Here is a 27182-nt window from a genome sequence, read left to right as displayed (position 1 = left end):
ACAAATTAAAAAATATAAAAAAGAAAGAAAAATATATATATTTAGATGAACTAGTCAAAAAACGTTAAAAAAGAAAAGGGTAAAAGTTTTAAAAAATTTAGCAGAAGAAGAAAAAAGAAAAAAGAAAAAAAAATTGAAAAAAGAAAAAAAAATTGAAGTAGCCGCAAGACTAAAGAATCATGGGGAGAAAGCCATGAGTTCCGTGCTTTGCTTTCTCCTCCTCTGGAATTGCTCTGCTGGCTTAGGAATTGAACCTGCTTTCTCCTTGATAGATGAACTTCGTCCTGGCTGGATATTTTGTTGATCTTCTGGGGGAGGGGCCTGTTGTAGTGACTCTCAAGTGTCTTTGCCCGAGGCGGGATTGCACCGCCCTTACCGGCGGCCGGACTAAGTAATCGGCTCGGGTTCGCTTTTGGGAGCTTCTGTTCCCTGAACGCTTTCCGTAGAGTTCCGGAGGACGGGAATGAAAATGGCGGCCTCCCAGTCTCCGGCCCGGAGGAGCCGAGAGCCCGGGGCCCCACTCCTCAGTGCGCCCCCAGAGGACAGCACCCAATCACTCCCGTATCCCCAGCCTCTAGCCGCGCTCCGAGCTCACCCAGCCCGCGACCAGTTCAAGGTAACCCCGAGCTGAGAGTTCAGTCCTCGGCTCTGTCTCTGCAGCCGGCTTCTCCGTTCTAATATCTGCGAGCTCTCCGACACTCTGACACCCCCGATCCTTCTGTGACCCTGCAGGGCCTGGGGCCACGCTGACCCCCGCGTGGGCTTCACCCTGGTTTAGCCTCTGGAGCAATGTCCCTCAGTGGAACAGACTTTTAAAAGTCCTGATTTTGTGCTCCGTTGCTCCGCCGCTTGCCGGGAGCCGGCCCCTCCCCCCGCGGTCTATCTTCCCGTCGTTTTAGATTCACTTCTCCGCCAGTCCTACCTTTCAGAAAGTGGTTGATTTTCTGTTTCTAGAGTTGCTGTTCTTCTTCTCTTCGCTCTCCCGTTGGATTTGTAGGTGTTTGCTATGTTTAGATAAGCTATGGAGCTGATCTCCTGCTACCTGATGTAGTCTCAGGCTGCTACTTTTCTGCCATCTTGACTGAGACTTTTTTTTTTTTTAATTGCTGCTGGAACTTGGAATAGAGTCTTCAAATGCTGAAATAGCATTTTTCTTGAATATTTGTTTGTTCATATTTTATTGAATATAAAATATTCTATTCATTTCAGGCGTAAGCATACTGATTTGACAACTCTATATGTTATGCTATGCTTATCACAAGTGTAGCTACCATCTGCCATCATACAATGTTATTACAATACCATTGACTATATTCTTCATGCTCTTCCTTTCATCCATGTGACTTATTCCTTCCATAATTGGAAGCCTATACCTCCTACTCCCTTTCACCCCTTTTTGCCCATCCCCGACACCCCTTCCCTCTAGCAATCACCAGTGTGTTCTATGTATTTATGGGTCTGTTTCTGCCTTTTCTGTTTGGTTTGTTTTTTAGGTTCCACATGTAAGTGAAATAATTGAGTATTTTGAGATCAGTTTCATATAACTTTTTGCTTGTAGAAAAACTGTTTTTTTGCTTGTAGGAAAACTGTTTTCACATAAATTAAATACAGACTTTGAATAAGTTTGAAATGACTTTTTCCTTTTGCTCTACATTCCCTGTAAGTTTTCTGTTAATACAGTAATATGTTGTGATTTAAACTTAGTATAAAGAGGAAACCATAAACAGAGATTCCGATGCTTGGGGGAAAAAAGCATATCCATTTTAAGGACATAAACAGGCTTGGAAGAAGGCAAGAAGGTTTGGAAGTGGAAATGTAGTGGAAAATTCTGCAGGAGAGAAGGTGAATCTCTATCACATTAGGCAGGGGGACAGCCAGAAGGGTTGCATGGGACTCTGGCATTAGACAAATCTATTATTTACTAGCTTTGAGATTTGGTATGTTACTTATCTGTTTTTCATTTTATAGGTTAAATATGTACATACCTCATAATATTATGAGAACTGTATTACATAATGCATGTAAAGTGGCTCATACTTAATAAGCTCTCAGAACATGTTAGAAATGAAAAAACATGCAAAAAGCCAGTCCTTTCAAGCTCGTCTTTGCATCAAATTATTCTGGAGCAACTGGATATCCAGGGGGAAACAAAATGACCCCTACCTCACACCATTTACAAAAATCAGTTTAAGATGAATTATAAATATAAATGTAAAAGCTAAAACAAAAAGAGCTAAGTTGGAGGATTCACACTCCCTCACTTTAAAACCCATCACAAAGCTATAGTAATCAAAAAAGTGTGGTCCTTGGACACCTGGGTGGCTCAGTCGGTTAAACATATGACTCTTGGTTTCAGCTCAAGTCATGATGATCTCAGGGTCATGGGATCATGTGGTCCTGGCTTAAGGATGGACATACAGATCAGTCAGATAGAATTGAGAGTCTAGAAATAAACCCCAAATCTATTGCCAAATTGACTTTTGACAAAGATGCAAAACCATCAATTGGGAAAAATAGTCTTTCAACAAATGATGCTGGGACAATTTGACATCCAAATGCAAAGTTGGACTCCTACTTCATCCCACATACAAAAATCAAATGTGTTAATGAACTTAATATAAGATATAAAACTCAAAACGCTGGGTCACGCCTTCATGACTTCAGATTTAGCAATAGACTCTTAGATATGACACCAAGAGCATGAGCAACAAAAGGAAAAAAAAAAGACAAATTCAGCTTCGTTAAAATGAGAAACTTTAATGCATCAAAGTGATTATCAAAAAAGTGGCTAATACAACCTACAGAGGGAGAAAATTTATAAACTGTATTTTGACAAGGTCCTAGTTTCTGGAATATGTAAAGAATTTGTACAGTTCAACAACAAAAAGACAACCCAATTTTAAAATGGGCAAAAGATTTGAATAGATATTTCTCCAAATGGTCAGCCAGTACATGAAAAAATGCTTATCATTGTTAGTTGTTAGAGAAGGCATATCAAAACTGCAGTGAAATATCACTTCACATCTAATAGGATGTCTATTGTTTAAAAGACAGAAACAAAGCATAAAACAGAAGATATGTATTGGTGAGCATACTGGGTTGAGTAGTGTTCGCTCCAAAACTCATGTCCATCCAAAATCTCAGAATGATTTTATTTGGAAATAGAATCTTTATATAAGTTGCTAGTTAAGATAGGTCATGCCAGATTACGGTTGAGTCTAAATAAAATGAATGGTGTCCTTTTAAGAAAACCATATGAAAAAAAAGCAGATAGTGATTTTTTTTATGAAAAGCCATGGACCTCCAGGAGCCAGCTAGAAACTGGAAGAGCCTTCTCTAGAGCCTTCAGAAGATTCATGGCCCTGCAGATACCTTGATTTCAGACTTCTGGACTCCAGAACCATGAGAGAATAAAATATATTGTTTTAAGCACCCAGCTTTTGGTAATTCAGTACAGCACCTCTAGGAAATCAATACAGCAAGGATGTGGAGAAATTGAAACCCTCATGTATTGCTGGTGAGAAAGTAAACTGATTTAGCTGCTATAGAAGACAGTGTGGCAGTTCTTCAGAAAGTTAAACATAAAACGACCATGTGACCGCTCCTAGGTGTATACCCAAAAGAATTGAAAACATACTCAGACACTTGTACACAAATGTTCATAGTAGCACAATTCACAGTAGTCAAAAGATAGAAACAACTGAAATGTCCATCAACAGATAAATAAGGTGATACATACATACAATGGAATATTACTCAGCCATAAAAAGGAATGAAGTACTGATACATAATATTTTGTGGATAAACCTCAAAAACATTATGCTAAGTGAAAAAAGCCAGACAGAAAAGGTCACATATTGTGTGATTCTGTTTACATGAAATATCCAGAATAGGTAGATCCATAGATATAAGACATAGACATAAAAACCATAACGTTTTTAGAAGAAGTATAGAAGAATATCTTTTGTACTTGGGGTAGGCAAAACTTTAAGAGATAGAACCCCCAAAGCAATAACCTTTTATAAAAAGGAAAAAAAAGGATAAATGAACTGGGGAAGTAGATTGCCAAGCAACAATAAGGTCAGTTGAGGTTTGAAATGATAGAGCATGGTTGTGCTTGTTTTGTGTTTATTTTCAGCTGCAGCAAGGTGAGTGTGGAGTAGACAGAGAATTGGATTTCATCAAGATTGATGGCTTTGCAAGGTGAGTAGGGTGAACTTGAAGTGGGATAACGATTTTTGAGGATGTATGTGCAAGGGAGTGAGTATAATAATTGACAGATAGGAATTTAAACTGGGTAAGTAGAGAATTGACAGTATGGGGGTGAGGAGTGAGGGACAGCGAAAACATGGTAAGATCAGATAATTCTAAGATACGATGGGTCTCGGGATTAGAGTATGAGTCCTGGAGTATATATTGATGCCATATCAAATGAGATAGGCCTGGATGTATCAAGAGCTTGATTTTAATTTTCACAAAAGAGCATTTGCATTTGAAACTGAGTACAAACAGTTCATCATTATATCTTTTCCTTGGCTGTATTAACTTTTCCCCTTAGTCCTTGAAAGCTTATAGGAAGCTACTCTTGAGGAATAGTTGTGTTATGGCTTCCTCTTGATCTTAAGGTATCTCGAATAGTGGCACTCCTCAGCTTCAAGGATGAATCCAGGTATTATAGGAACAAATTTATTAGATGAAAAGCAAAACTGAATTGCTTCATTTTTGATATTTTGGATTTAAAAGATTGTGACCAAAAATATCATTCAAAGAATTATAAAGTCTTGGAGTTGGAAGAGTTTATATTATCTACAATTTTAGTTCTAGTCTTTTAACTGAGAGCTTATACCTCACAAGATAGGTAATTTTATTATAGACAGCTTTTCAAATAAGGGGTACTTTGTTAAAAAAGTTCTTTTTATTGGACTGAAGTGTCTCTCTTTAAGTCTTACTGGTTTTAGTTGTGGATTTTTTTTTTTTAATATTTTATTCATTTGGCAGAGAGAAATCACAAGCAGGCAGAGAGGCAGGCAGAGAGAGAGGAGGAAGCAGGCTCCCTGCGGAGCAGAGAGCCCGATGCGGGGCTCGATCCCAGGACCCTGAGATCATGACCTGAGCCGAAGGCAGAGGCTTTAACCCACTGAGCCACTCAGGTGCCCCTTAGTTGTGGATTTTTAAATAGTATGTGGAAAAAGCCCAATTGCTTTTGAACTTCCCTTTAAATAATACTTTTTTCCCCTTTGCATTTTAATCAGTAACCTAGTCCATCCTCTCACCTGCATCCCTCTTCCACATTCCCTATCTAGATAATTACAGATAATGCTTAGCTGGCTTCTCTGCCTCCAGAGAGGCACCTATCCTGTTCATTCTCTGTGCTGTTAGAACGGTAATCTATCCAAAACACCAGCAGCAGCAGCAGTAGTCACAGTAGTTCTCAGAAGGGATTATGTGCCTGGCATTGTTCTGAACACTGTAGTCCTTTACTCCTTATATCAACCCTATCAAGTAGTTTCTGTTATAGTCCTTATTTTTCAGATGTGGACAGAGTAGAGTAGTTAGATAACTTGCTGAAGTCTACATAGCTAGTAAATGTTAGAGCCAAGTTCAAATCCAGACTTCTAGATTTAGAGCACATGCTTTCAAAGTCTGTATCAAGCTGTTTCTTAATCTTCCCTACTTAAAACACTTCAGTGGTTCCCATCGTAGGATCAGGTTTGACATGGCACATAATGCCCTTCATGATCCAGCCCTTTTTCTCTTCTAGAGCTTCATCTTCCATTTCCTACTACTTTCTTCTATTTCTATATTATTTTATATTTCTATATTTCTATACATATTTCTATACAATTAAATATATTTCTATACAATTTCTATATTTCTATACAATTATTTCTATACAATTAAACTATATTTATATTTCTGTATTTTTATTTCTATACAATTTTTTGCTCTATGTATTTCTATGTTTCTATACAATTTCTGTACATAGTTCTATACAATTAAACTACTTATATTACCCCAGTACACTGTGTTTTTTCACATATATGTGCATTTACTACCCCCTACTTCAACTTGCTGACGCTTTCAAATTATTCTTCAAGACTCATTTCAAGCATTGTCTTCAACTGGAAACACTACCAGAATCATTGCCTACATGGTCCACTTCCCCTATTGGATGAAGTATTCCTTCCCCACATGCCCATACCTTTATCGAAATATCATTATAGTACTGTTATCATTGCACTGACCCGATTTAATGGAAACTGTGTATACCAGAAACCCCTCAAAGGCAGGGACTATATCTGATTTTTCTTTTATAAGCAATTATAACCACAAATTACACTGAATAAATTTCCAAGTTTTTATTTTATTTGCAGATGATGATTCATGGTGATGGCTTGCAGGGTCATAAATAAAAGAAGGCACATGGGACTTCAACAACTTTCATCATTTGCGGGAACAGGAAGAACTTTCCTAGGTCCATTAAAATTATCTAAATTTATTATAGATGCAGAGTGTCATGAAAGTGTGTTAATCAGTTCAACAGTAAGGCTTCTCGAAAGTTTGGATTTAACCAGTGCAGTGGGACAACTTCTCAACGAAGCAGTTCAAGCACAAAATAACACATATAAAACTGGAACCAGTACTCTTTTGTTTCTCATCGGTGCCTGGAGCAGTGCTGCTGAAGAATGTCTCCATTTAGGTGTCCCCATTTCATTAATAGTGTCTGCAATGTCAGAGGGCTTGAACTCTTGCATTGAAGAGGTAGTTTCCCTTCAAGTACCTGTCCACAATGTATTTGACCATATAGACAGCACTAAGACATTTTCTGGACTTGAAACATCTAGTGTCAGTTTGTGCCCTTTTCTACAAATCCCTTCAGATACTGGTTTACAGAAAGAGCATAATTTCAAAGATGTTGCCTCTCCATCACTGACCTTTTACAATCTTTCTGGGATACCTGTTAGATCACCTACGCTCTTTAGATCTCAGGCTGAAGTTGAAGCAGATAAAAATATACTACAAAATCCTCAAAGTCTGCAAAACAGTCTGCTCACAGGCAGCCGTTATGGAAAGTCAATACTAATCCACAGTAGGCATTTTAATAGGACAGATAATAATCAGTGGATAAACAAACCAGATGGATTTCTGGAACAACATGGTGGAGCTACTCCCAATACTTACAGATGTAGTGATTTGGTAGAGTTGGAGATGGGTTTGAGTCACGGAGATCACCAAAGCATGAAATTAGTAGATGAAGCAGTACGGCTGCAGTATCAGAATGCAATTATGCAGCAAGGCAGCCGTAGCATGCCATTTAGGTTTGACATTTCCAGAATCTTCACTTGTTGTTTACCAGGTGTACCTGAAAGTTTTTCTTGTGTCTGTCCAGGATTTATCACTGTTATATCAATATCTAATGCTACTCTGATAAAGGAATTACAGAATCAGCCTATCCGGATTCTTCTCATTGAGGGTGACCTCACAGAGAATTATCGGCACCTGGGGTTTAATAAGGCTACAAATATTAACACAGTACTGGAGAGCATGAGGGTTCAACAAGACACCACAGAAGAACTGTGGACAAATTATGCCTTACAGGTATTAATTAAGTTCAACGTGAACCTTGTCCTGGTACAAGGAAATGTGTCTGAACACTTAACTGAAAAGTGCATACACAGTAAGCGGTTGGTACTTGGGTCAGTGAATAGCAGTGTGATGCAGGCTTTTGCAGAAGCTTCGGGAGCAGTACAGGTGACCTACATCACACAAGTGAATGAAAACTGTGTGGGCAGTGGGGTCTCTGTGACCTTCTGGAGAAGTATTCCTTCAGATGTCATAGATAGAATCAACGTAATCACAGTCGTGATAAAAACGGAAGGAATTAATCTGGTTACGGTAGTGCTCACTAGCCCAGTCACTGCACAGATGCAAACCAAGGAAGATAGATTCTGGACTTGTGCCTATCGTCTGTATTATGCTCTAAAAGAGCAAAAGGTCTTCCTTGGAGGTGGTGCAGTTGAATTTTTGTGTCTTAGCCACCTTCAGATTCTTGCAGAACAATCACTGAGTAAAAGAAACCACATCTGTTCAGGATGGCTTCCTAATACTTCCTCTTGGCTGGCCTCCTCTCTGGCACTATACAGATCAACTGTGCTTAAATGCCTGGCAAATGGGTGGCACAAATACCTTTCAACTCTCGTATATAACACAGCCAGTTGCTCATCAGAATTTGAAGCCAGCACATTCATTCAACAGCGTCTACAAAATGCCACAGACTCTGGTTCTCCTTCATCTTACATCTTGAATGAATACAGTAAACTAAATAGTGGAATTTTTAATTCAGGCGTTACAAATAAACTGGAACAGATTCCAAGCATTTACGACGTCGTTATACCAAAGACCGAGGCATGGCGCCGAGCTTTGGATTTAGTATTATTAGTACTTCAAACAGACAGTGAAATTATTACTGGACTTGGACCCACACAGTTAAATTCACAGGAAACAGAGGGCTTTTTATTTTTGTAGTGTTATTGGCTAAGTCTTTGGAAAGTAAGATTTTGTAATGTATCAGGCTAATAATAAATTTCCTAATAATAAATCAAGCCAAGTCATAGCGCCAGCCTTTACCAAGAAGAAAATTGTTGATGTCTGTCAATAACTGCGGGGTCTGAGATTTCACCCAACTTACCTGTGAGCCTGTTACCATTTCATGGTATGCAACAGATACACGAGACACTTGGATCAGAGACAGTGCACTTTGATATTCACAATGAAAGTGGTAGCTAGTGCTTCTTGTTGGTTTGTATCAGTTCCCATTTCTCTGAGCCCCATACGAGTGATGGAAGCAGGCACACACAGTGGGTTGTGTTACAGAAAAGGAACACTGAGCTTGGGGCATTGATTGCTTTTATAGTGACCGGAAACAATCCTGTTTTTTGCCCAAGGGGAGTTGTTACCTCATGCCCCAAGGTTGCTCAATGTAAACACAAGCCTGGACTGGGTAAAGATAGGTCAGGTCCTTGCATTCGTGGCATACCCAGAAAATACGCCGTGTCATTCAGAGCCCATAATGAATGGCCTCTTCCAACTACTCACTTCTAAACTTGAAATGCTCTTGGCCAGACTTGAATTTTCATGTAAATTTCATGTTTACTAGTCTGATTAATCTGATAAACAGGTTATTTAGTCAATATCAGATCTATTCAGTTGGTTTCATAGAGCAGTTAATTAAGGCTACTATCAACACACTGAGCAATGGGATGAAACCAATCTGTGCTACTGACCTCAGTCATGTACCCGAGGGTCTTGAATTCAGGCAAATCACAGCTTTTATAGTAAGTGGAAGTAAGCCTGTTCTTGGTCTGGAGTGAGATACTGTGTCATCATTCAAGGTTACTCACTGGAAACACATCCCGGAGAAATGGCCGGGAAAAAGAGCTCAAACCCAGCAAGAACATGCAAGGATGCTGAGAGTCCATAGCATTCTGTGTATCCCAACAAAGTCTTATTCTTTTGCCACTTAGCCATTAAGTGAACATCTTAAGAACTGAACTATGTGTGGAGTTGAAAATTAGAAAAGCTCTGGGGAAATAATAACAGTAGTAATGAAGTTACTGATTACCTGTGGCGTTCCAGGCACTATTCTAAAGTCTTCACATGTTCTATTAACTTTCTAGGGTTGCCATAACAAAGTGCCACATATTAGGGGGCTTAAACAACAGAAATTTATTTTCTCACAATCTGGGGCCTAGACACTGAGATCAAGGTATTGTCAGAGTCGGTTTCTTCTGAGGCCTCTTTCCAGTTCAATTGTAAATAGATGTCTTTTCCCTTTGTCTCACAATGTCCTCCCTATCTATCTGTGTCCTAATTTTCTCATAAGGACACTAAGTCATAATGGATAAGTCCTTCTCTAATGACCTCATTTTAACTTAATTACCTCTTTAAAGAACCTGTTTCCAGTATAGTCACATTCTGAGGTACTGGGGATTAGGACTTCACCATATGAATGGGGGGGAAGGAGGGACACAATTCATCCTAAACATCTATTATCTCAATCTTTGAAACATTTATTTTCTCCATTGTATGATAAGGAAATGAGCTTAGTAAGGTTAAGAAGCTTACCCAAAGTCTTAAAGCTAATAGGTAGAAGAGCTGGAGTTTACACTAAGATTTTCTCTGATAGGGATAATTTAAATGTATTAGAAAACACAACCTGGTTATCCTCCACTCAGGTAAAATAATAAAACTTTTGGTTTAGTGGTTGTCTTAAATAAGGTCACATGAAAACCTTGCACAGATAATCATTCCAGTTATATATACCAGCTTTGTTCAAAGCTAGACTCTAACATTAAGAGTTGAACTGCTTTTTCTAAAACAAAGTATTATTTTACTTGTGTAGGTATTGATACTTTTACTCATCTGTGTACTACTAACACTTAGTTTTTGTTAAAATATTATGAAGATTATGAGTGCCACTAATATTAATGTAGATGCTCATCTAACTTTGTATAATAGATTTTTTTGTGAAGTTGGTATTTGCATGCATTATTACTATTAAATGTTTAGTAAAATATTATAAAACTTTCCCTTGACACTAGAAGTCTCATTTTAATACAAACTTTATAAGTTCATTTTGTTTTCAGATTGTAAAAAACTTTGTACTATTATGTGGTTTATGAACTATTTCTCTAATTCTTACAAGGAATACCTTTCAGTTTTAATTACTCAAGAAACTATTCTGTTCTTGCAGAGGGCAGTCCCTCACATAAACTTGATTCATTTAACTAAGTGGGTTTTTCCAAAAAACCTTGTGCATAAGCAGGTAGACATTTCTCAAAAGACCAAAGAAGTGTTGACATCTTTGCGACCAATCTGCTTCTTTAATATAAACTACAGAGAAGTTTGCAGTTTTCTTACATCCACATTATAGCCAGTCTTCCCAAAGATAAATAACCGTTCCTGGACCAGGGGTTAACTGGCTTTTCAAAAAATAACCTTTAAGAAATTCCAGCAATGGAATCCCTACATATTTAGGAAATGGGCAGGTATATCTGCCTGCCTAAGACACTGGACAGATGTAGGAGCAAAAAAAGAAGTGGGAAGCAGCAAGAGTGAAGGCGTTACTGACAGGTCATTGTGAGCTGTAGTCCCCAAAACGATTGAAAGGACTCCACCTGAATGGAAATATGGATAAACAGATTTGAAAAGTAACTTATGGGCATCACATTCTGGGTGAGTGCAAAGCAAGAGCAAAAATGCAAAACAACCCACTTTTATGTGTATGTGTAGATAGAATTGACTAGTGCTGTAGTGATCTAAGCTCTGAAGAATATCAGAAATATCCAGCACATGCTTCCTTCCAGGAACCTGAGTTACACTATGAGGAAAAAATATTGGAAAGAAATAAAATAGAGCAGGACAGGAACATTTGGAATAAAGGAGAGGGAAAATTTACATCGGGAATGGTAAAACAAGTCATTTTATATTAGGCTGGGTGGCCAGTAGCCTCGATGAAATAATCTCTGAAATGAAATGTAAGTTTGAAGGCGAGGTTTGTAGATTTCTAGGACACACAGAGCTAAATAAAGGCAGAAAATCTTTCCAGCCAGTCTTAGCTTTGACAAATAGAGAAGGGTTACTTTCTATTTCTCTTTCTATTTCTGGATCTTCATTTATAATAGGAGAGAGACCTCTATTTCTCTATTTCTGGTTCTTCATTTATAATAGGAGAGAGACCATGAGCCATGAGACTGAGAAATTGACCGTGGTCCATGCACGTCTCCATAGGAAATCCCTCATATAATGGTATCCACAAAAATCCATGTAATTTGGACATGAGAAAAAAATGCTATTTAACCTTAAATGACTTTAGTACAAGAAAAAAAGATTAAAATTGAAGAACTTTTAATAAACCGTGAGAACTCACAAGAAAAAAAAAACTCTAGCTATTGACATAGACCAAAATATTTTTAAGTGAGTTAAATCATTTAGATTGAAGTTTTTGAAAAAACACATTAAAAATGAAGATCTCAGAAATTAGATGACAAACAACAGGTTATGGAATGACAACTAACACAACTTGGAAAAGAATCGGATGAAATTACAAGGAACACAGGAGCACATGGAGTCCACAGAAAGCATGGTGAAGGAAGTAAGTTGTCTTTCCCAGGAACTCGAGAACAGAATCTCTTTCACAAACCTTTCTAAATTTCCATAACAGAGATCTGCACTGTATCAAATTTTTTTTTTTAAGATACTGACATAAATGGCCAAACTTTACAAAGGTTGACTTTCCTGTATAAAGCACAGACCAGTATATCATTAGAGTCACCCTCTGGATCTTTACAAAGCCATTAATGACTCATTTAATTTCAGGCACAGTGTTTGGCTTGCTAGTTCATGCCACTGACTCTACAAGGCTCTGTTTCATTGGGGGGAAGCAATGGTGGATCAGAGAAGTCCAGGGTCTCTCAGGGTGCCAGTGCTTTGCCGTCACCAAAAGACAGGGTTTCCAGGAGGATAGCTTTCCAGGCCTACAAGCTTTTGTCAAGTTAACAGGAGGTAATCATCACCAGAGGAATTAACTCTTAACTTGTACTAACCAAATTCATAGAAAGTTGTTGTATAAACCAAGATGCTAACTTCATATTTGTATCTGTAACATAACTACTAGAAAAAGCAGAATATGAACTGAATCAAGAATTGTCTTCTGTGTCTGAAAGTCTCTGGGAAGCTAGGAACACTGCTTGTTGAGGCTGGAGTTGAAGCCAAGGAACCATCACCTCTGACCCAGCACTATTCAGAACAATGCTGGACACCCGCCACTACCCAGGAAGTTCAGCTTTTTGCTCACTTCGGTCGTCGTACTCTCTGTTCAGATGTTGAGTTAATGAGACACTGCTTTCTTTTTACTCAGTTGTATTTCAGACTTGCTCTCTGGTAGCAGCATCCTGTGGCCCCTTAAATGTTGACTTGCTGATTTGGGAGACATCTCCTTTGTAGTGCTATCTAATAACCACAATCACCCACTTCGTGATGCTTGTTAAAACCCCCAGAACTTAACCTTATCTCCAGGTTCTGGAAGCAACAGATCAGTCTCTTGTGGACCAGCTAAAGGTTCTCCCTTCCATAATAAGAGAATGATAAAAAGGAGGGATCTATCAGCTTCCAGGATGTACTTGTAGTACAGTCAGATAAACATTAGACTTTAAACTAGAAGAACTTTTTCATAATCTGACTTTGCCTACTGTGTGACCTTGGGCAAGTCACCTCAGCTCTCTGAAATGTTTATCTGTTATTCTTAAAGTGAACTTGAGGTTTATATTAAATATGCATTAAGATAACATAACTCAATATAAACTGCATGCAAATATCTAGGGAAATAAGCATTTTAAACTTTGTTAAAAAGCGGTTTCCTGAGATTTCTATTCCTTTCCTAGCTTTACAATTTTAGTGGTTCTCCTTTGTGCCCTTTCCTCCCTTGCCCTCTTTATAATGACTAGATATAATGCCATGAACGAAAAGGGTCAGCGTGCCTCCTTTGGAGATAAGAGCAATAGGAGAGGAGAGTACTAGGTAAGATGTATTTCACGTCTCAAGATGGCTGGAGGAGAGAGGATAATAATGACAAAAATTAATAATAGTAGATTTGGGTCTACGGCCATACCACCCTGAGCGCGCCCGATCTCGTCTAATAATAGTAGATTTGGTGTAGTGCTTTACCCTTTTAAATAGTTACTGACCCTGGTGGCCACTTCTGAGAGTAGCAGGACTGCTGTCTCCTACATGGATCTGGTGGCCTAAGGGAGCAAAGCCAAGCCCAAGCTAGGGAGACTTAAGAGGAAGCAACAGATGATTATAGACCACAACACTCTTCGATCAGCCTGCCTTGAAGTGTGCGTGTGTCTTCTGTTCTGAATCATGTTGTCACATAATAAGAACCAACAGGGGAGCTTTTGTGACTGCTAATGTCCTGACCACATCCACAGATACTTAATAGTCTGAGATCAGGGCACCAGCCATTGGTATTTTTAAGAGCTCCCAGGTGATTGGAATATGTAGCCAAGACTAAGTGTTGCTGACATGAAGTAATCATTTTCCTCTCACTCAATGGTCCTCAGTCCCTGGCTGCACTTTAGTATCACTTGGGGAGCCTTTACACAAATTAAATCAGAAGGTCTGGAATTAGGGTCTGGGTATGTGGGTTTTTAAAGCTTCCTGTATGATAATGTACAGCCAGAAATTGATGATCATGGCTATAACTAAATAGAATATGAAGAAATGGTCTTTTGTTTGTTTGTTTTTTGTTTGTTTTAAAGATTTTATTTATTTGACAGAGAGCGATCTCAAGTAGGCAGAGAGGCAGGCAGAGAGAGGAGGAAGCAGGTTCCCTGGCCAAGCAGAGAGCCTGAAGCGGGACTCGATCACAGGACCCTGAGATCACAACCTGAGCCGAAGGCAGAGGCTTAACACACTGAGCCACCCAGGCGCCCAAGAAATGGTCTTTTTAATAAAAGTAATTGCTACCCTTCTTTGGGAAAACTGAATCCACACATTCAGGGAAATAAATTTTGCAACTTGGCAAAAACATGAAATACCATGTGCTTAGCTCCAGGCCAAGGAGATAGTTGAGGAAAAGAGTACAGAGATAAGGAAGAATAAGGAAAGAGCAAATCTCCATGTATTATTTTATATGAAACAACTTGAAGTCTTAAAATACCAGATATAATCAACTTTAAGTTAGCAATCATCTAAAGAAGGATTGTTCTTTGCAAAGTGTCGGTCACAGATCATATCTACCACTACAGAGTACTTCCCATGCCAAGCATGATAGGGAGCACTTTCCAGGCGCTGGCTCATGTAATCTTCACAACACTTCTATGAGGCAGGCTCTTTTATTATCTTCATTTTACAAATAAACTGAGACACAGAGGCTAAGGGTCTTGCCCAGATACACAGTATAGTTTGGCAATGAGTCTTGAGAGACCCTAATGGCAGCCTGTGGTCTCTGAAGAAGGGTGGATGCACAGACAGGAAGATACAAGGTGGTGCAAGACGAATGTATTAGAATTTCTACTGCCTTCTTTTTTTTTTTTTATTTTAACTTTTTTCTTTAGGTTATATAGTTTACATATATTAGCTTGGTAGGACATATAGATATAAATATGCATATATTGGTCATATGATCAAAAAAGTTTGAATATCACTCCTCTAGAAACTAATGGGTACACAAATAAACATAACTATACAAATTCTGCATATGCAGAATATCAGTCTATTTTGATAGAGTAGAAAGTAATCTAGGAGCATATTATTAAAGGGTGAAAATTAGGGACTCCTGGCTAGCTCATCAACAGTCATGGGACTCAGGGGTGCCTGGTTGACTCAGTTGGTTAGGCAGCTCCTTCAACTCAGGTCATGATCCCAGGGTCCCTGGATGGAGCCCCACATCAGGCTCCCTGCTCAGCACAGAGTCTGCTTCTCCCTCTACTTCTACTCCTCCCCCACTCATGCTCTCTCTCTCTCTCTCTCTCTCTCTCTCACTCACTCTCTCTCTCAAATAAGTAAAATCTTAAAAAAATAGTCATGGAACTCTTGATCTTACTGTTGTGAGTTTGAGCCCTGTGTTGGGTGTGGAGATGACTTAAATAAATAAATACATGTTTAAAAAAATAATAAAGGGTGAAAATCAAATGAATTTTGGTAAGCTCTATCTTCTGTATGTAAAAATATTGAGACTTAAAAAACACATATTTTACTGACATATCCTCAAGCATTTTAAAATACTTTTCAATGAGCCATTCTAAAAACTCCAGTTTCTTTGTTATTTTTAAATGAGTTTTCACCTGTGACCTTTTAGCAATATGTTTTTATGGGGCTTTTTAGACAGCTGAGGTCTCTCTTTAAACTACAATACTTTCAAACTGTTTTAAATTGACTCTCAGGATAACAAAGTCCATGTTGTACGAGTAGCAAGCAAGCTGATTTACCTGGGCTGCTTTGTGGCCTTACTTCCAGGCTTCTAGATCATGATGTACCAGCTCTTACTTCACTGTGTCCTTGATCAATTTTATTACCTGTTCTGGTACGTCCATTCTTCCTCAGTACTTTTTCTTTCCTCATAGCCAGACCTCATTCTTTTTATCTTTATGTACCACATTTTTCTCCTCCCTATTCACACTTCCATCCTGGGAGTTTGTTTGTTTAAAGTACATTCATCTTTAAATTCTTTCCATCATTCTTCAAGAACATTTTTAGAGTAAACTCTTAATCTCTTTTCCCACTACACACCAAAGTAACCATTATTAATATTTGCTATACAGCTGTCTAAGGCCCTGTCTGTATATATGGATATATATATAAATGTTATATATATAGTTATTAAAATTTTGTTTGACTAATTTGTGAGAAAATTCAATATCATCTTAAATAATCTTTAAGAAAGAATAGTGATTTGCTTTATATTTTTAATGTTTGTAAAATTTATTTTCCTTCGATATTCTTCCTTTGGTGTTACGTTTAGAAAGGGCTTCCCTACTCCAAGATTATATTAAAGTCGCCTATACTGAGTTCTAGTAATTTTACGGTCTTGTTCGTCCTTCACATTTAAATATTAATACCTTTGAGATTTATTTTAGTAGGAGATATAAGACTCTAAAAGAACTTTTTCCAAATGGTTATCCAGTTGTCCCAGCATCATTATAGGATTTTTGTTGCCTGCTCAGACATTTCTTAGCAGTGAGGAGGAAATTCCAACCAAAAAAGGGAGAGGGTCTCAGTTGCTAAGAAACATTTTCATGGCCTTCTAATTATGGATTCATACTGTTCAGTGTTCTATCATTCTTTCCTACAGACATAACACCAAATACTGTTGGCAAAGAAACACTGTAGAAAGTTGTTGACTAACGGTGATGAGAATGAAGGCAGCATCCCCTTGACGAAAGTCTTCCCGCGCTATATTGAGAACTACTCTCGCAAAGAGATGTCTTCAAACACACTTGTGCTTTGTAATGTCATCAAAGCTTTACCCTAGAAAAACCCAAGATTTCTTCTTTCTTTTGACCTGTAGGTGGCAAACTTCCACTCTCAGCCTCTTAAAATTTTGACCTGCTGGTTTAATGTCCACAAAAATAAAAGGTGAGATTATTTTAGTGTGGGTTCGCATAAAAATAAAGGTGAGGAGATTTAAAGTAAAAGGGTAGTGAAAGTAAAAGGCAGTTCCTTTTTTATTATTTTATGTCTTGCGATGATCAGAGACATGGGTCATTGTCCTAGCTCTGCTGTTAACTAGCTGTGACTTTAGGAAGGTAATTCGAGTTCTCCTGGCATCTATTTTCTCACCTTTAAATCACAAAGTTGAATGAGGTCATCCCTATTATACTTTTCAGCTCTGAATTTTATGATTCTTGGTACCAGTTTAATCCCTGACAGATTTTGAGTGATAGTGAAACTCATTTGTAAGGGGGTAAAAATGTCAAATTGTTCTTTCAAAAGTCCCTGAAAAAATTCTTAAAAGATTACAGTGAAAGTTGATTACAAAAGCTTTAGTGCATGATGTTTATAATATTGGGGTTTCAAAAACTGGCCAATTATAGATTCAAACCGTAATGATTACCTATTTTATTACAAACCAGAAATAATACAATAGAGAGTGAAATAACTCTTTTTTTTTTTTAAATAGGCTCCATGCCTAGCACAAAGCCCAGTGTGGGGCTTAAACACACGACCTTGAGATCAAGACCTGGGCTGAAATCAAGAGTTGGGCACTTAACCAACCAAGCCACTCAGGTGCCCTGGAACTTTTTTAATGATATGAAAAAGAATTAACTTAGATCTATTGTTACCACAGCCATATCCATGAATTACAATGGGTTCGAAAGAAGCAAATAGGTTATAAATCTACAACAAACCAGAATGTAACATATAAAACCCAAAGAAACCAGAATAACATATGCATTCCTTTTGTGGGTGGGAGATAAATTAGTGGATATTAAAAAAGAGAAGATGCCGCTGAACATAGATACATTTTTCCATACTACAAGAATTACAATATTTTTAAATGATAGGAAGAACTAAATGTGACACACTATTAAAAGTTTGCTATTTTAAATATATAAATATGTATAATCCAGGCAGCAGTCAGGGTACCCTAAACTCAGGTTAAACCTCACCAGATATCAAAAACACTGGCTCAGTGGGTGGAGCATGAGACTATTGATTTTGGGGTTGTGGGTTCAAGCCCCACATTGGGAGTAGACAATGCTTAAAAAATTAAAAAGACAGAGAATTTTATTGTGCCCCACCCAACACACAAACACACACACACACATATTTTTGTTTCTCTGCCTTTGATATTTTATTGGCAAACTATTTCTTTTCTTCCCTCCTCCCACCCTTTACTTTTCCAATCGTAGTGTCTACAGCTATTCTACCCGTTCATATTATACACTTCTGAGTAAGTTATAGAAGACAGATGTCAAAATGTGCAGTGCTGACCTTTCCCTGTTTCTTCAATACACCCTTCTTTCTTGCTTTTCTTCTCTCATCCCCCATCCCTCTTAATCAATAAACTTATCCCTAGTCTCAAAAGAGCTTTTCTTATATTTGCCTTCGACTAAAATCTCCCATTTTCCAAAAAGGGCAGTTCTTCCTAAGAGGATGTTAGTAAATAAAATTTCTTCCTTCTAATTTCATCCGTAAGCTTTACATTCAAGTACCCATTTAAAAAAGAAGAAACAGGAGTATCTAGGTGGCTCAGTCAGTTAAGCATCTGTTTTCAGCTCAGGTCATGATCCCAGGGTCCTGGGATTGAGTCCTCCATCCTGCTCCTTGCTCAGCAGGAAGCCTGCTTCTCTCCCTGCCTGCCCATCCCCCTGCTGCTGCTTCTCTCTCTCTCTGAAAAACAAATAATAAGTAAAATCTTAAAAAAAAAAAAAAAAAGAAGAGGAAGAAGAAACAGCTTTCACAAGGAGACATGGAAAAATGAATATCTCTGTTCCAATAATAACTGTATAACAAAGCAAACTTAAAGTAGCATTAAATACTAGAGTAGAGAATATATGAAAAACTCAGGGTTGATGACTGTGCAGAAAAGCTTGTATTATATACATTGCTGGAAAAAATGCAAATTGGTTCAACTTTAAGTTGTTCTTGTGCAAGGATGTTAATAGTAGTATTACAAAAAATGGAAACAAACCAAGTATTCAACAATGGGGGTAGTTAGACAAATATGATATTTTAATATAGTAGAATGAGCTCTATTAGACTGCTTTTAAAAATGTCAATATACATTTTACTTCAACATGTGAACAAATTTATAAACAGTGAAAACTTAAAAAACAGACCTCAAGATAAAATGAACTTTATGGCTGTGTAAGCAAGAACAGTAACAGAGATTGAAACCCAGAGGAATGTAAATAATTTCATTTCTTATTAATTTGGAAAGTTAAGTTCCAATTTTTAGAAATGACAATAATTCTATTAATCATAAGTAGTCTGTTTTATGTTATACCTTTATATACACTAAGATCAATTGTTTAAGTCTGTTTGAATTGATTCTAATAGTCTGAACCATCTCCAAAAGAATTATTTTTCCTTTTAGGATTACTTTAAGTCAATTTTTTCTAATTTATTAATTGAATCTAAGAATTAAATTATCTTTAAAAATTTATCAGTATGTGACACTCTAAAACTTATCTGACTAGCCCTGCTCAAAACTAGTCATTTAACAAAAAAAAAACAATAGCAAACAAACAAACAAAACAATAAGTCTGAAAAACAGTCACAGCCCGTTGGAGTGAAAGGAGACACAACAAAAGTAATGTGGTATCTTGGATGGGATCCTGGAATAGGTAAATGACATTTGGTAGACACCAAGGAAATCAGAACTAAGTATGGATTTATGTATAAATACTGACTCATTAGTTGTAATAAATGTACCGTACTAATAAATGGTGTTATAATAAAGGAGACTAGATATGGGGTACATAGAAATTCTCTGGGCTATTTTCACAATTTTTCTGTGCATCTAAACTATCCTAAATGAATAAAATTCAAATTTTATTTTAGAATTGTTAGTATGTTTATACAATTAAATACCATCTAACGTGTTGAATTAATGTACTAAATAACAGGATCCATTTTATTGTTAGTGATCAATTGATAAGGTGAAAAATGACCAGGTCATTCATACTGCTAATCATGGACTAGATCAAGAGAACTTCAAAAAGGGAAGATATCTTTCAATAATGACAATGATAAATTTTTAAGAGCTGAGAATGTAAAGAGTACTGTATTTAAACCACTGTCTTTGCCCTGGGTATGTATAAACGATCCCCAGCAGGACCAGATGATAGAAATGCCAACTCTAGCTTCTAATAAAATGTTCTTAATTATCAATATGTAAAGTTGTTACTTTCATACTACAATATATAATGAAGTCTGTTTCAGACTGTTTTGGGGTGTCTTTTCCTTTCCTGAGTGTTCTTTTCCTTTTCCATTTTGTTTGCCATTTTTCTTGGCGGTTGCATTTAAAAAAATTTCCCAATGTGTTTATCTGGTGATGTGAAGAAGATTCTTTGTATGTTGTCCACTATGAATGAAAAGCAAATTGCAAATTTCGGTCTGTTGACAACATTGAGACTGGATTGATGTCTAAAAAAAGTAGACCTGTTTCCTGTGTTAACCTCAGAGCCGGAGGTGGAAAAGGCTACTTCCCAATAGGTTTTTCACTTTGGACTGATATCAAACTAAAAGAAATAAGGCAGATGTAATATAATCATCCTCTCATCACTAGAATTAAATCACACATGAAAATAGTTTCTTTTTAATGTATTAATATTTTAAACTGACATCTGTGTTTTCTTGTTTAAAGGCAGTAGAAACTTCTGTTGATGAAGTCTTTTTTTTTTTTTTTAGAAATAATTGTTGGTTTCCTGCGGTATTTCTGAAACTGCCTTATAAGAACCACATGGGTCACTTGTCAAATGCAGATTCTCACTGTCTCAATCTAATTCAGTATGCCTGAGGGTCTAAGAGACTGTCTTTTTAATTAGTGCCACCTTCTCATCAGGCTAAGTCTCTTACTGATTAGTTGTTTGTAATAGTTCTTAGTTCTGGCTAAGAACTAAGAATCATCTGGACAACAGAATCATCTGGACAATTTTAAAAACAACCAAAGCTGCAGCCTACCCCTACCATAGCCCCAGATTATAATTTATTTATCTGGAATGGAGCCTTCACATCAATGTTTTTTAACACTCCCTGGTTGATACTACTGCAAGCGGGGTCTAAGCCATTAGTTTTGGTATGGAACCATAATTAATTAGGAAACCCTGTACTTTACTCCCTAGACTCTATTCAAAAAAATATTGGCTACTGAACACAGCATATGAATCTCACAAGCATAATTTTGAGCAAAAGGAGCCAAAAGCAAAAAACAAACAAAAAAACAAAACAAAACCATATAATCAGGACTAACTGCTAGTAGGTACAGGTTGTTTTTGGGGAAAAGGAGATGGAAATATTCTGGAATTAGTGGTGATGATTGCACAACAGAGACTACAGTGAAAACCACTGAAGCGAACACTTTGAAGTGGTGAACATTATGTTGTGTGAAGCATATCTCCATTTAAAAAGCTACCAAAAAAGAGAGAACATATGGTTTAGCCATTCATGTTAATTTCAAAAATAAGCATATCTAAACCAAAGCGTTTGAAATCAGGTTCGTGGTTATTTTTGGGGAGACAGGGTGGGTCGTGCCTGACAAGGAGAACTGGAGGGCTTGGAAAGTACTCACAGGGTTCTTATTTCATGACCTGAGTTGTGGTTACCTGGGTGAATTCACTTTGTGAACATCCATTTAGGGCTGTATATTTATGATTTGTGCTCCCAGAAAAGCGAGTCATCAAGAAAACCTCAAAAGATATTTGGACTCCTCCACTTAAAAATACAGGGAAAATTAGCTAAGTAATCTAAATCTATAATAAAAGCAAGTCCGATGAGACAAAGATAATGTTTGACAGTACAGGCCATCTAATATTGGATTTGCTTTCCAGAGATGGCTACAGAATCTCTGTCTTCAGAGCTCTCTGAAAAATAACCTTACAGTAAACTCAGTTCTATTTTGGGAAGGCATCTATAGTAATTGGCCAGATAGTATTTTGAGATTTGATCTAGTTCTTTGAGTCCACCTTTAGTTTATACTTACTTTTACTCTGGGAAACAAATAGACGAAATAAAAAAAAAAACTAAGAGAACTTTGAATTCCCATAGAGAATTGGCTAATTCATAAAATATTTTTTATTTTCAGCAAAACTTGTTGTAGTCTATTTCACTAGTCATCAAACTGAATCTTTCTAAGCTCAATTTAATTTCTTTTCTTTTATATTATCACCAACAATTTTTTTTTCTTAATTGCCATTAATATGCTGGCAATCCTAGGTCCTCCTTCCTTTCTTTCCTTCTTGCTTTTCCAGGCTCTATGAATTTGGTTGTTCCCACTTTCTTTCTTCATATGTTCCAGGGTTTCATTACTTTATTGGCTCTTTTATATTTCTTTAGCTCTACTCACGTTTCTAAGATATTTGGTTTCCATATTATGAGGTTCTGGAAAATGTCTCCTTCCTTTTGCAACAACGTTTGTAGGCTACAATATGGTTCAACTTTGACTCCTCTGGGTCCAGGATTACATCTTTAGAATTGAGTCAATTTAACATTGCCACTGATTTCATAAGCTTTGTCTTACATGCAATCTGTTACCTTGAAATCTTTTCATGAATTTCCAGAACTCTTAATTCCATTAGTCTGTTGTAGACTATGCTTTCATATTCTTAAATCTAATGTTTGTTTTTTTTCTTAACAAAGAGAACAAACATCATTTTACATTTGCTTTATTTTTAATTGTTCTAATTTTTCTGATGACCTTACTGATAATATAAGCATATATTAGCCAGATTCAGAGATAATGAGTAATTTTTTTTCTAGTTCTTAATTTTCCCAATTGTTTCTTCATTGGTTGACAGATCTTATACCAATTATTTTATCAATGATGCTATTTGTTTTCACTTAGGGAAAATAAAACTGCAGAAAAAGGAGTATATCTTGTTTCTTAGCAACTAAAGCACATACATATTCTGTATGTATTCTCCTTTATTGAGGATCAAATCTTGTGGTAGCCATAGATAATTTTGTAGCTAGAAGAAATTTTATAGATTCCTCTTTTCCAATTTCCATCATTACAGGTGAGGAAACTGAGACCCAGAGAAATCCATATAGTTAATTACTGAGAAAGCCATTTTCTTCTACTTTCTTTACTGTTTCGTTGTACTTAATTTACATCTTTTTTCTATGCAATATATTTTTTTAAGATTTTATTTATTTATTTATTTACAGAGAGAGACAGGGACAGAGAGAGGTAACCGAGGGAGGGACAGAAAGAGAGAGAGAGAGAATCTCAAGCAGACTCCTTACTGAGTGCAGAGCCACACATGGGGCTCACTCTCACCACGTTGGGATCACGACCCGAGCCAAAATCAAGAGTTGGACATTTAACCAACTGAGCCACCCAGGAGACCCTCTATGCAATATTTTTAACATGTAAACATGGTACATCATTTGTAGCTTTTTTTTTTCTCTCTAGTTTAATTTCCTTAAATCTTTTTCGTAAATTAGTTGACTCTTTTTAGTACCAGACATTTAGGCTAACTGTTTCAGCACCATTTAATACACTAATTAAATAAATACACTATTTATTACACTATTATATTAGCACAACTAATATAACACTATTATATTAGCACAACTTTAAGAACTTCCTCAGAGCAAAGAATTTTTCTTTGTGGTTGGTTTTTAATGTATTATATTTTTCCCCACCCTTACTGAATTTTCCCAGTCCAGCCACTCCCAGAAAAGATCAATCACAGTCTCAAACTCTATTTCCTTTTTTAGATACACACTGGATAATAATAACAGCTGACAGATACTGAGCTCCATGCTAATTGTTCCCATTTTACTGACAAGCTAACTGAGACATGGATTTTTTTTATGGCAGAGTGAGATGAGACCTAGGCTTCTTTATTCTGGGTTTGGTATTTAACTTTTGATATATTCTTTTAATAAGTTCTATTTTTGGGGCACCTGGGTGGCTCAGTGGGTTAAAGCCTCTGCCTTCAGCTCAGGTCACGATCCCAGGGTCCTTGGATCGAGCCCCGCATCAGGCTCTCTGCTCGGCAGGGAGCCTGCTTCCTCCACCCTCTCTGCCTGCCTCTCTGCCTACTTGTGATCTCTGTCTGTCAAATAAATAAATAAATAAATAAATAAAATCTTTAAAAAAAAAAGTGATCTATTTTACCATGATGGTATAAATGTAAAATCATGGCAATAATAAAGTCAAATTTCACCTGCTCTAAAAGCGTGAGTCCTTTCCCCTTGCTTTCCTTTTTTTTTTCTTTTTTTTTTTAATTTATTTTGTTCTTATCTTCTTGGTTCTAGTGACTCCATTAGAAATTGTTATTGGCTCCATCCCTCCTAAAACTTTCTCTCTTAGATGATCTCATGCAATCAAAGAACCCTAAAGGCTGAGACCACGATTTATTTATATTTTTAGTCCTAGAACTTAATACAATGCCTCAGTTCCTTTTGTCAGGAGGAAAAATAAAATCATTGCTCTAATATATCAGAGATAGTATTAGAGAAAAAGGCTGATTTCTAGTCCCTGATGTTTTATTTGCTCTGTCAGCAGTGAGCAAGCCACTTACCTTCTCCAAACTTCTGTTTTATCATCTGTAAAACAAAGAATGTGGGCGCAGTGTTTCTTACCTTCCCTTCTCTTTTCTTCTCTTCTCTTTTCTTTTTATAGCTTTGGCACTATTTTCAAATGCAATCTCTACACAGAAGCCCAGTGGAAGCCCAAGCAAGGTGAAGAAGCAATGAGAGGGCACCTGAAGCGTCTCCTGCTCAGAATCCTCCCCACTCCCTCCCACGACCTCAAAGGCCCTGCAGATCCCTTTGATCTGGCTAATTTGAATTTAAATAAAAAATAGTGATAATAATAACTAGGGCAGCACCAGAAACCCACTGACCCAAAGAGTTTTGACAGTCCTGTGAGGCTGAACACAGCATCTGGAAGCAGTACCAAAGTATTTTTTTTTTTTATAGTATTATCACCTCAAATGTTATTTAATGACTCCCCCACAAAATTTCATTTGATCCAGTTTTGCTTTGTATTTTTAATACAATGTTTACATTGTAAAACAGATTCAAATTGAATTCCTTAAGAGATGGAACAAAGGACAAAGTAAATGGGAAACCAAATCAATCATTTTCCCTTTTTTTTCCGAACTTAAGTCCAGGAACACTAAACAAATGGTGAGAAGTTAAGCCCGGAAATCTTCAGTGACGTGGGTGCTTCATCTTGTCAGGAGGCTGCCATTCCTGTCTGCTGGGAGAATGGGAAATGATTAGCTGAGAGACAGGTACACAAGTTGAGTCCTGAACTTTCTAAATGATTTGGGAACAGTCTTCCAGTTAGTCTTAAAGGTTATTGACAAAACCTGAACTTGGATTGAGAGTGAACAACATTTTGCACTGTATCTAACAATAAGCATTTACGTAGCATTTATTTCATTTAAATCTTAAAACTTTATGAGCTGAATATTAATATATTATTATTATCACTATTTTTTATTTAAATTCAATTAGCCAACATATAGTACATCATTAGTTTCAGATGTAGAATTGAGTAATTCATCAGTTGCATATACCACCCAATGCTCATCATATCATATGCCCTCCTTAATGCCCATCACCCAGTTACCCCATCCTTCACCCACCTCCCCTCTAACAACCCTAAGTTTGTTTCCTACAGTTAAGAGTTTCTCATGGTTTGTCTCCTCTCTGATTTCTTCCCATTCTGTTTTTATTATTGTCACTATTAATTCACTAATAAGTTTAATGCATTTATTTTTATTGTGATTATTAATATTGAACTGACACCATCTTATTCTATATTTATTTACCAAACATTTTCTTTACTGTCTTATTATTGATCTACTAGACAAGAGGAATATTAATGTTCTATTTCTGTCCTTTAAGTGGTTACTCTTAAATTTTAATATGCATATTTAATTTAAGGCGGTTGGATGATATATAATCCTCCTACCAAACAATGATCCTTAATATGCAATTGACTTTTTTCCATACCTCTCCCTGGTTCAGATGTGGTGGTTTTCTGGGCCCCATTTTATGGCTGAAGGGCCATTTCTGGGCCCCTCAGACCCCTAGGTTTATTGAAAGGACCTCTGTTCTAGCACCTAACATGCGTGGGGCCATACATAACTTGACTTCTTTCCTCCCATGATTATAATCTCTAGCTCTTTAGCTATATGTCTTGTTCTAATGCCCCATGACTGTTCTTAGTGCTAGCTCTCCCTCCACATCCTGATTTCTTATTTCCTCTTTATTTCATTATTTGGAGATCTCCCTTTCTTACTTTCAAACCTATTTTGAAACTTATAAAACTTTGTGGAAGGAACAGATCTCTGATGTTGGTTTAATCTACCATATTAACTGGAAATCTCAAAGATACCTTATTAACTTTACAGATATGGAAGCAAGCAGAGAAGTTATGACTAGCCCATGCCAGTATTGAAAAAGAATAAGTAGACTTTATTTGGATTTGGAATTATAAGATCTGAATCTTATTTTTATTAGATCTTTATTTCTTTTAGAAATAAAGAAATTAGATCTTTTATAAGATCTTTATTTCAGATCTTATAATTACAAATCCAGTACTATTTCCATAATATTGAGATCCTTTCTTTTTCCCTTCCTCCTTACTTATCCCATAAAGTTTTTCTTAGATTCCTAGTGACTCACAGAACACCAATCAAATTTCACCCTTCCAAAGAAAGTCCTGTGCATTCATTATGGTCCCAGAAGCTTTAGTCCCATTTTTGCCAGTATAATTTTTTAAAACCATGTGAAACATTTTTTTCCAAGTCCAGGATCAGGATAAAAAAACAAAAAACAGAAAACTAGTGCTAAGATTTTAGATGAATCATGAAAACTCAGGTTTACTTTACTCCTCTGTCTTTTACCTTTCATAGCCTGATACAAAGCCATGTGAACATGTCTGCCTTATTCATAAGTCCACACCTGTCTTTTACCCTCACAAATAAGAG

The 27182-nt window shown here is 36.8% G+C and overlaps 1 protein-coding gene across 3 annotated transcripts in view; it reads left to right on the top strand.

Annotated features, from left to right (window-relative positions):
* The window catches only part of BBS12 (Bardet-Biedl syndrome 12), a 35620-nt gene extending 9974 nt beyond the window's left edge, over nucleotides 1-25646 (top strand). The window contains exons 2-3 of one of the 3 annotated variants that reach the window (XR_006816532.1): nucleotides 4139-4203; nucleotides 24860-25646. Coding sequence is in view for 2 of the 3 variants with exons in the window: in XM_045992346.1 (XP_045848302.1) it covers nucleotides 6385-8526 (2142 nt within the window). In the remaining variant the exon portion in view is untranslated. Of the gene's footprint in view, nucleotides 1-4138; nucleotides 4204-6374; nucleotides 9972-24859 lie in introns of those variants that run through there. The other 2 variants (XM_045992346.1, XM_045992338.1) reach the window with 2 other exon arrangements.
* Nucleotides 25647-27182: the final 1536 nt, after the last annotated feature.

Source organism: Meles meles, chromosome 2 (genome assembly GCF_922984935.1).
Source record: "Meles meles chromosome 2, mMelMel3.1 paternal haplotype, whole genome shotgun sequence".
NCBI classification, from domain to species: domain Eukaryota; kingdom Metazoa; phylum Chordata; class Mammalia; order Carnivora; family Mustelidae; genus Meles; species Meles meles.
Note: the sequence above shows the minus strand (reverse complement) of the source record. Positions and strands in the feature narration are given on the sequence as shown.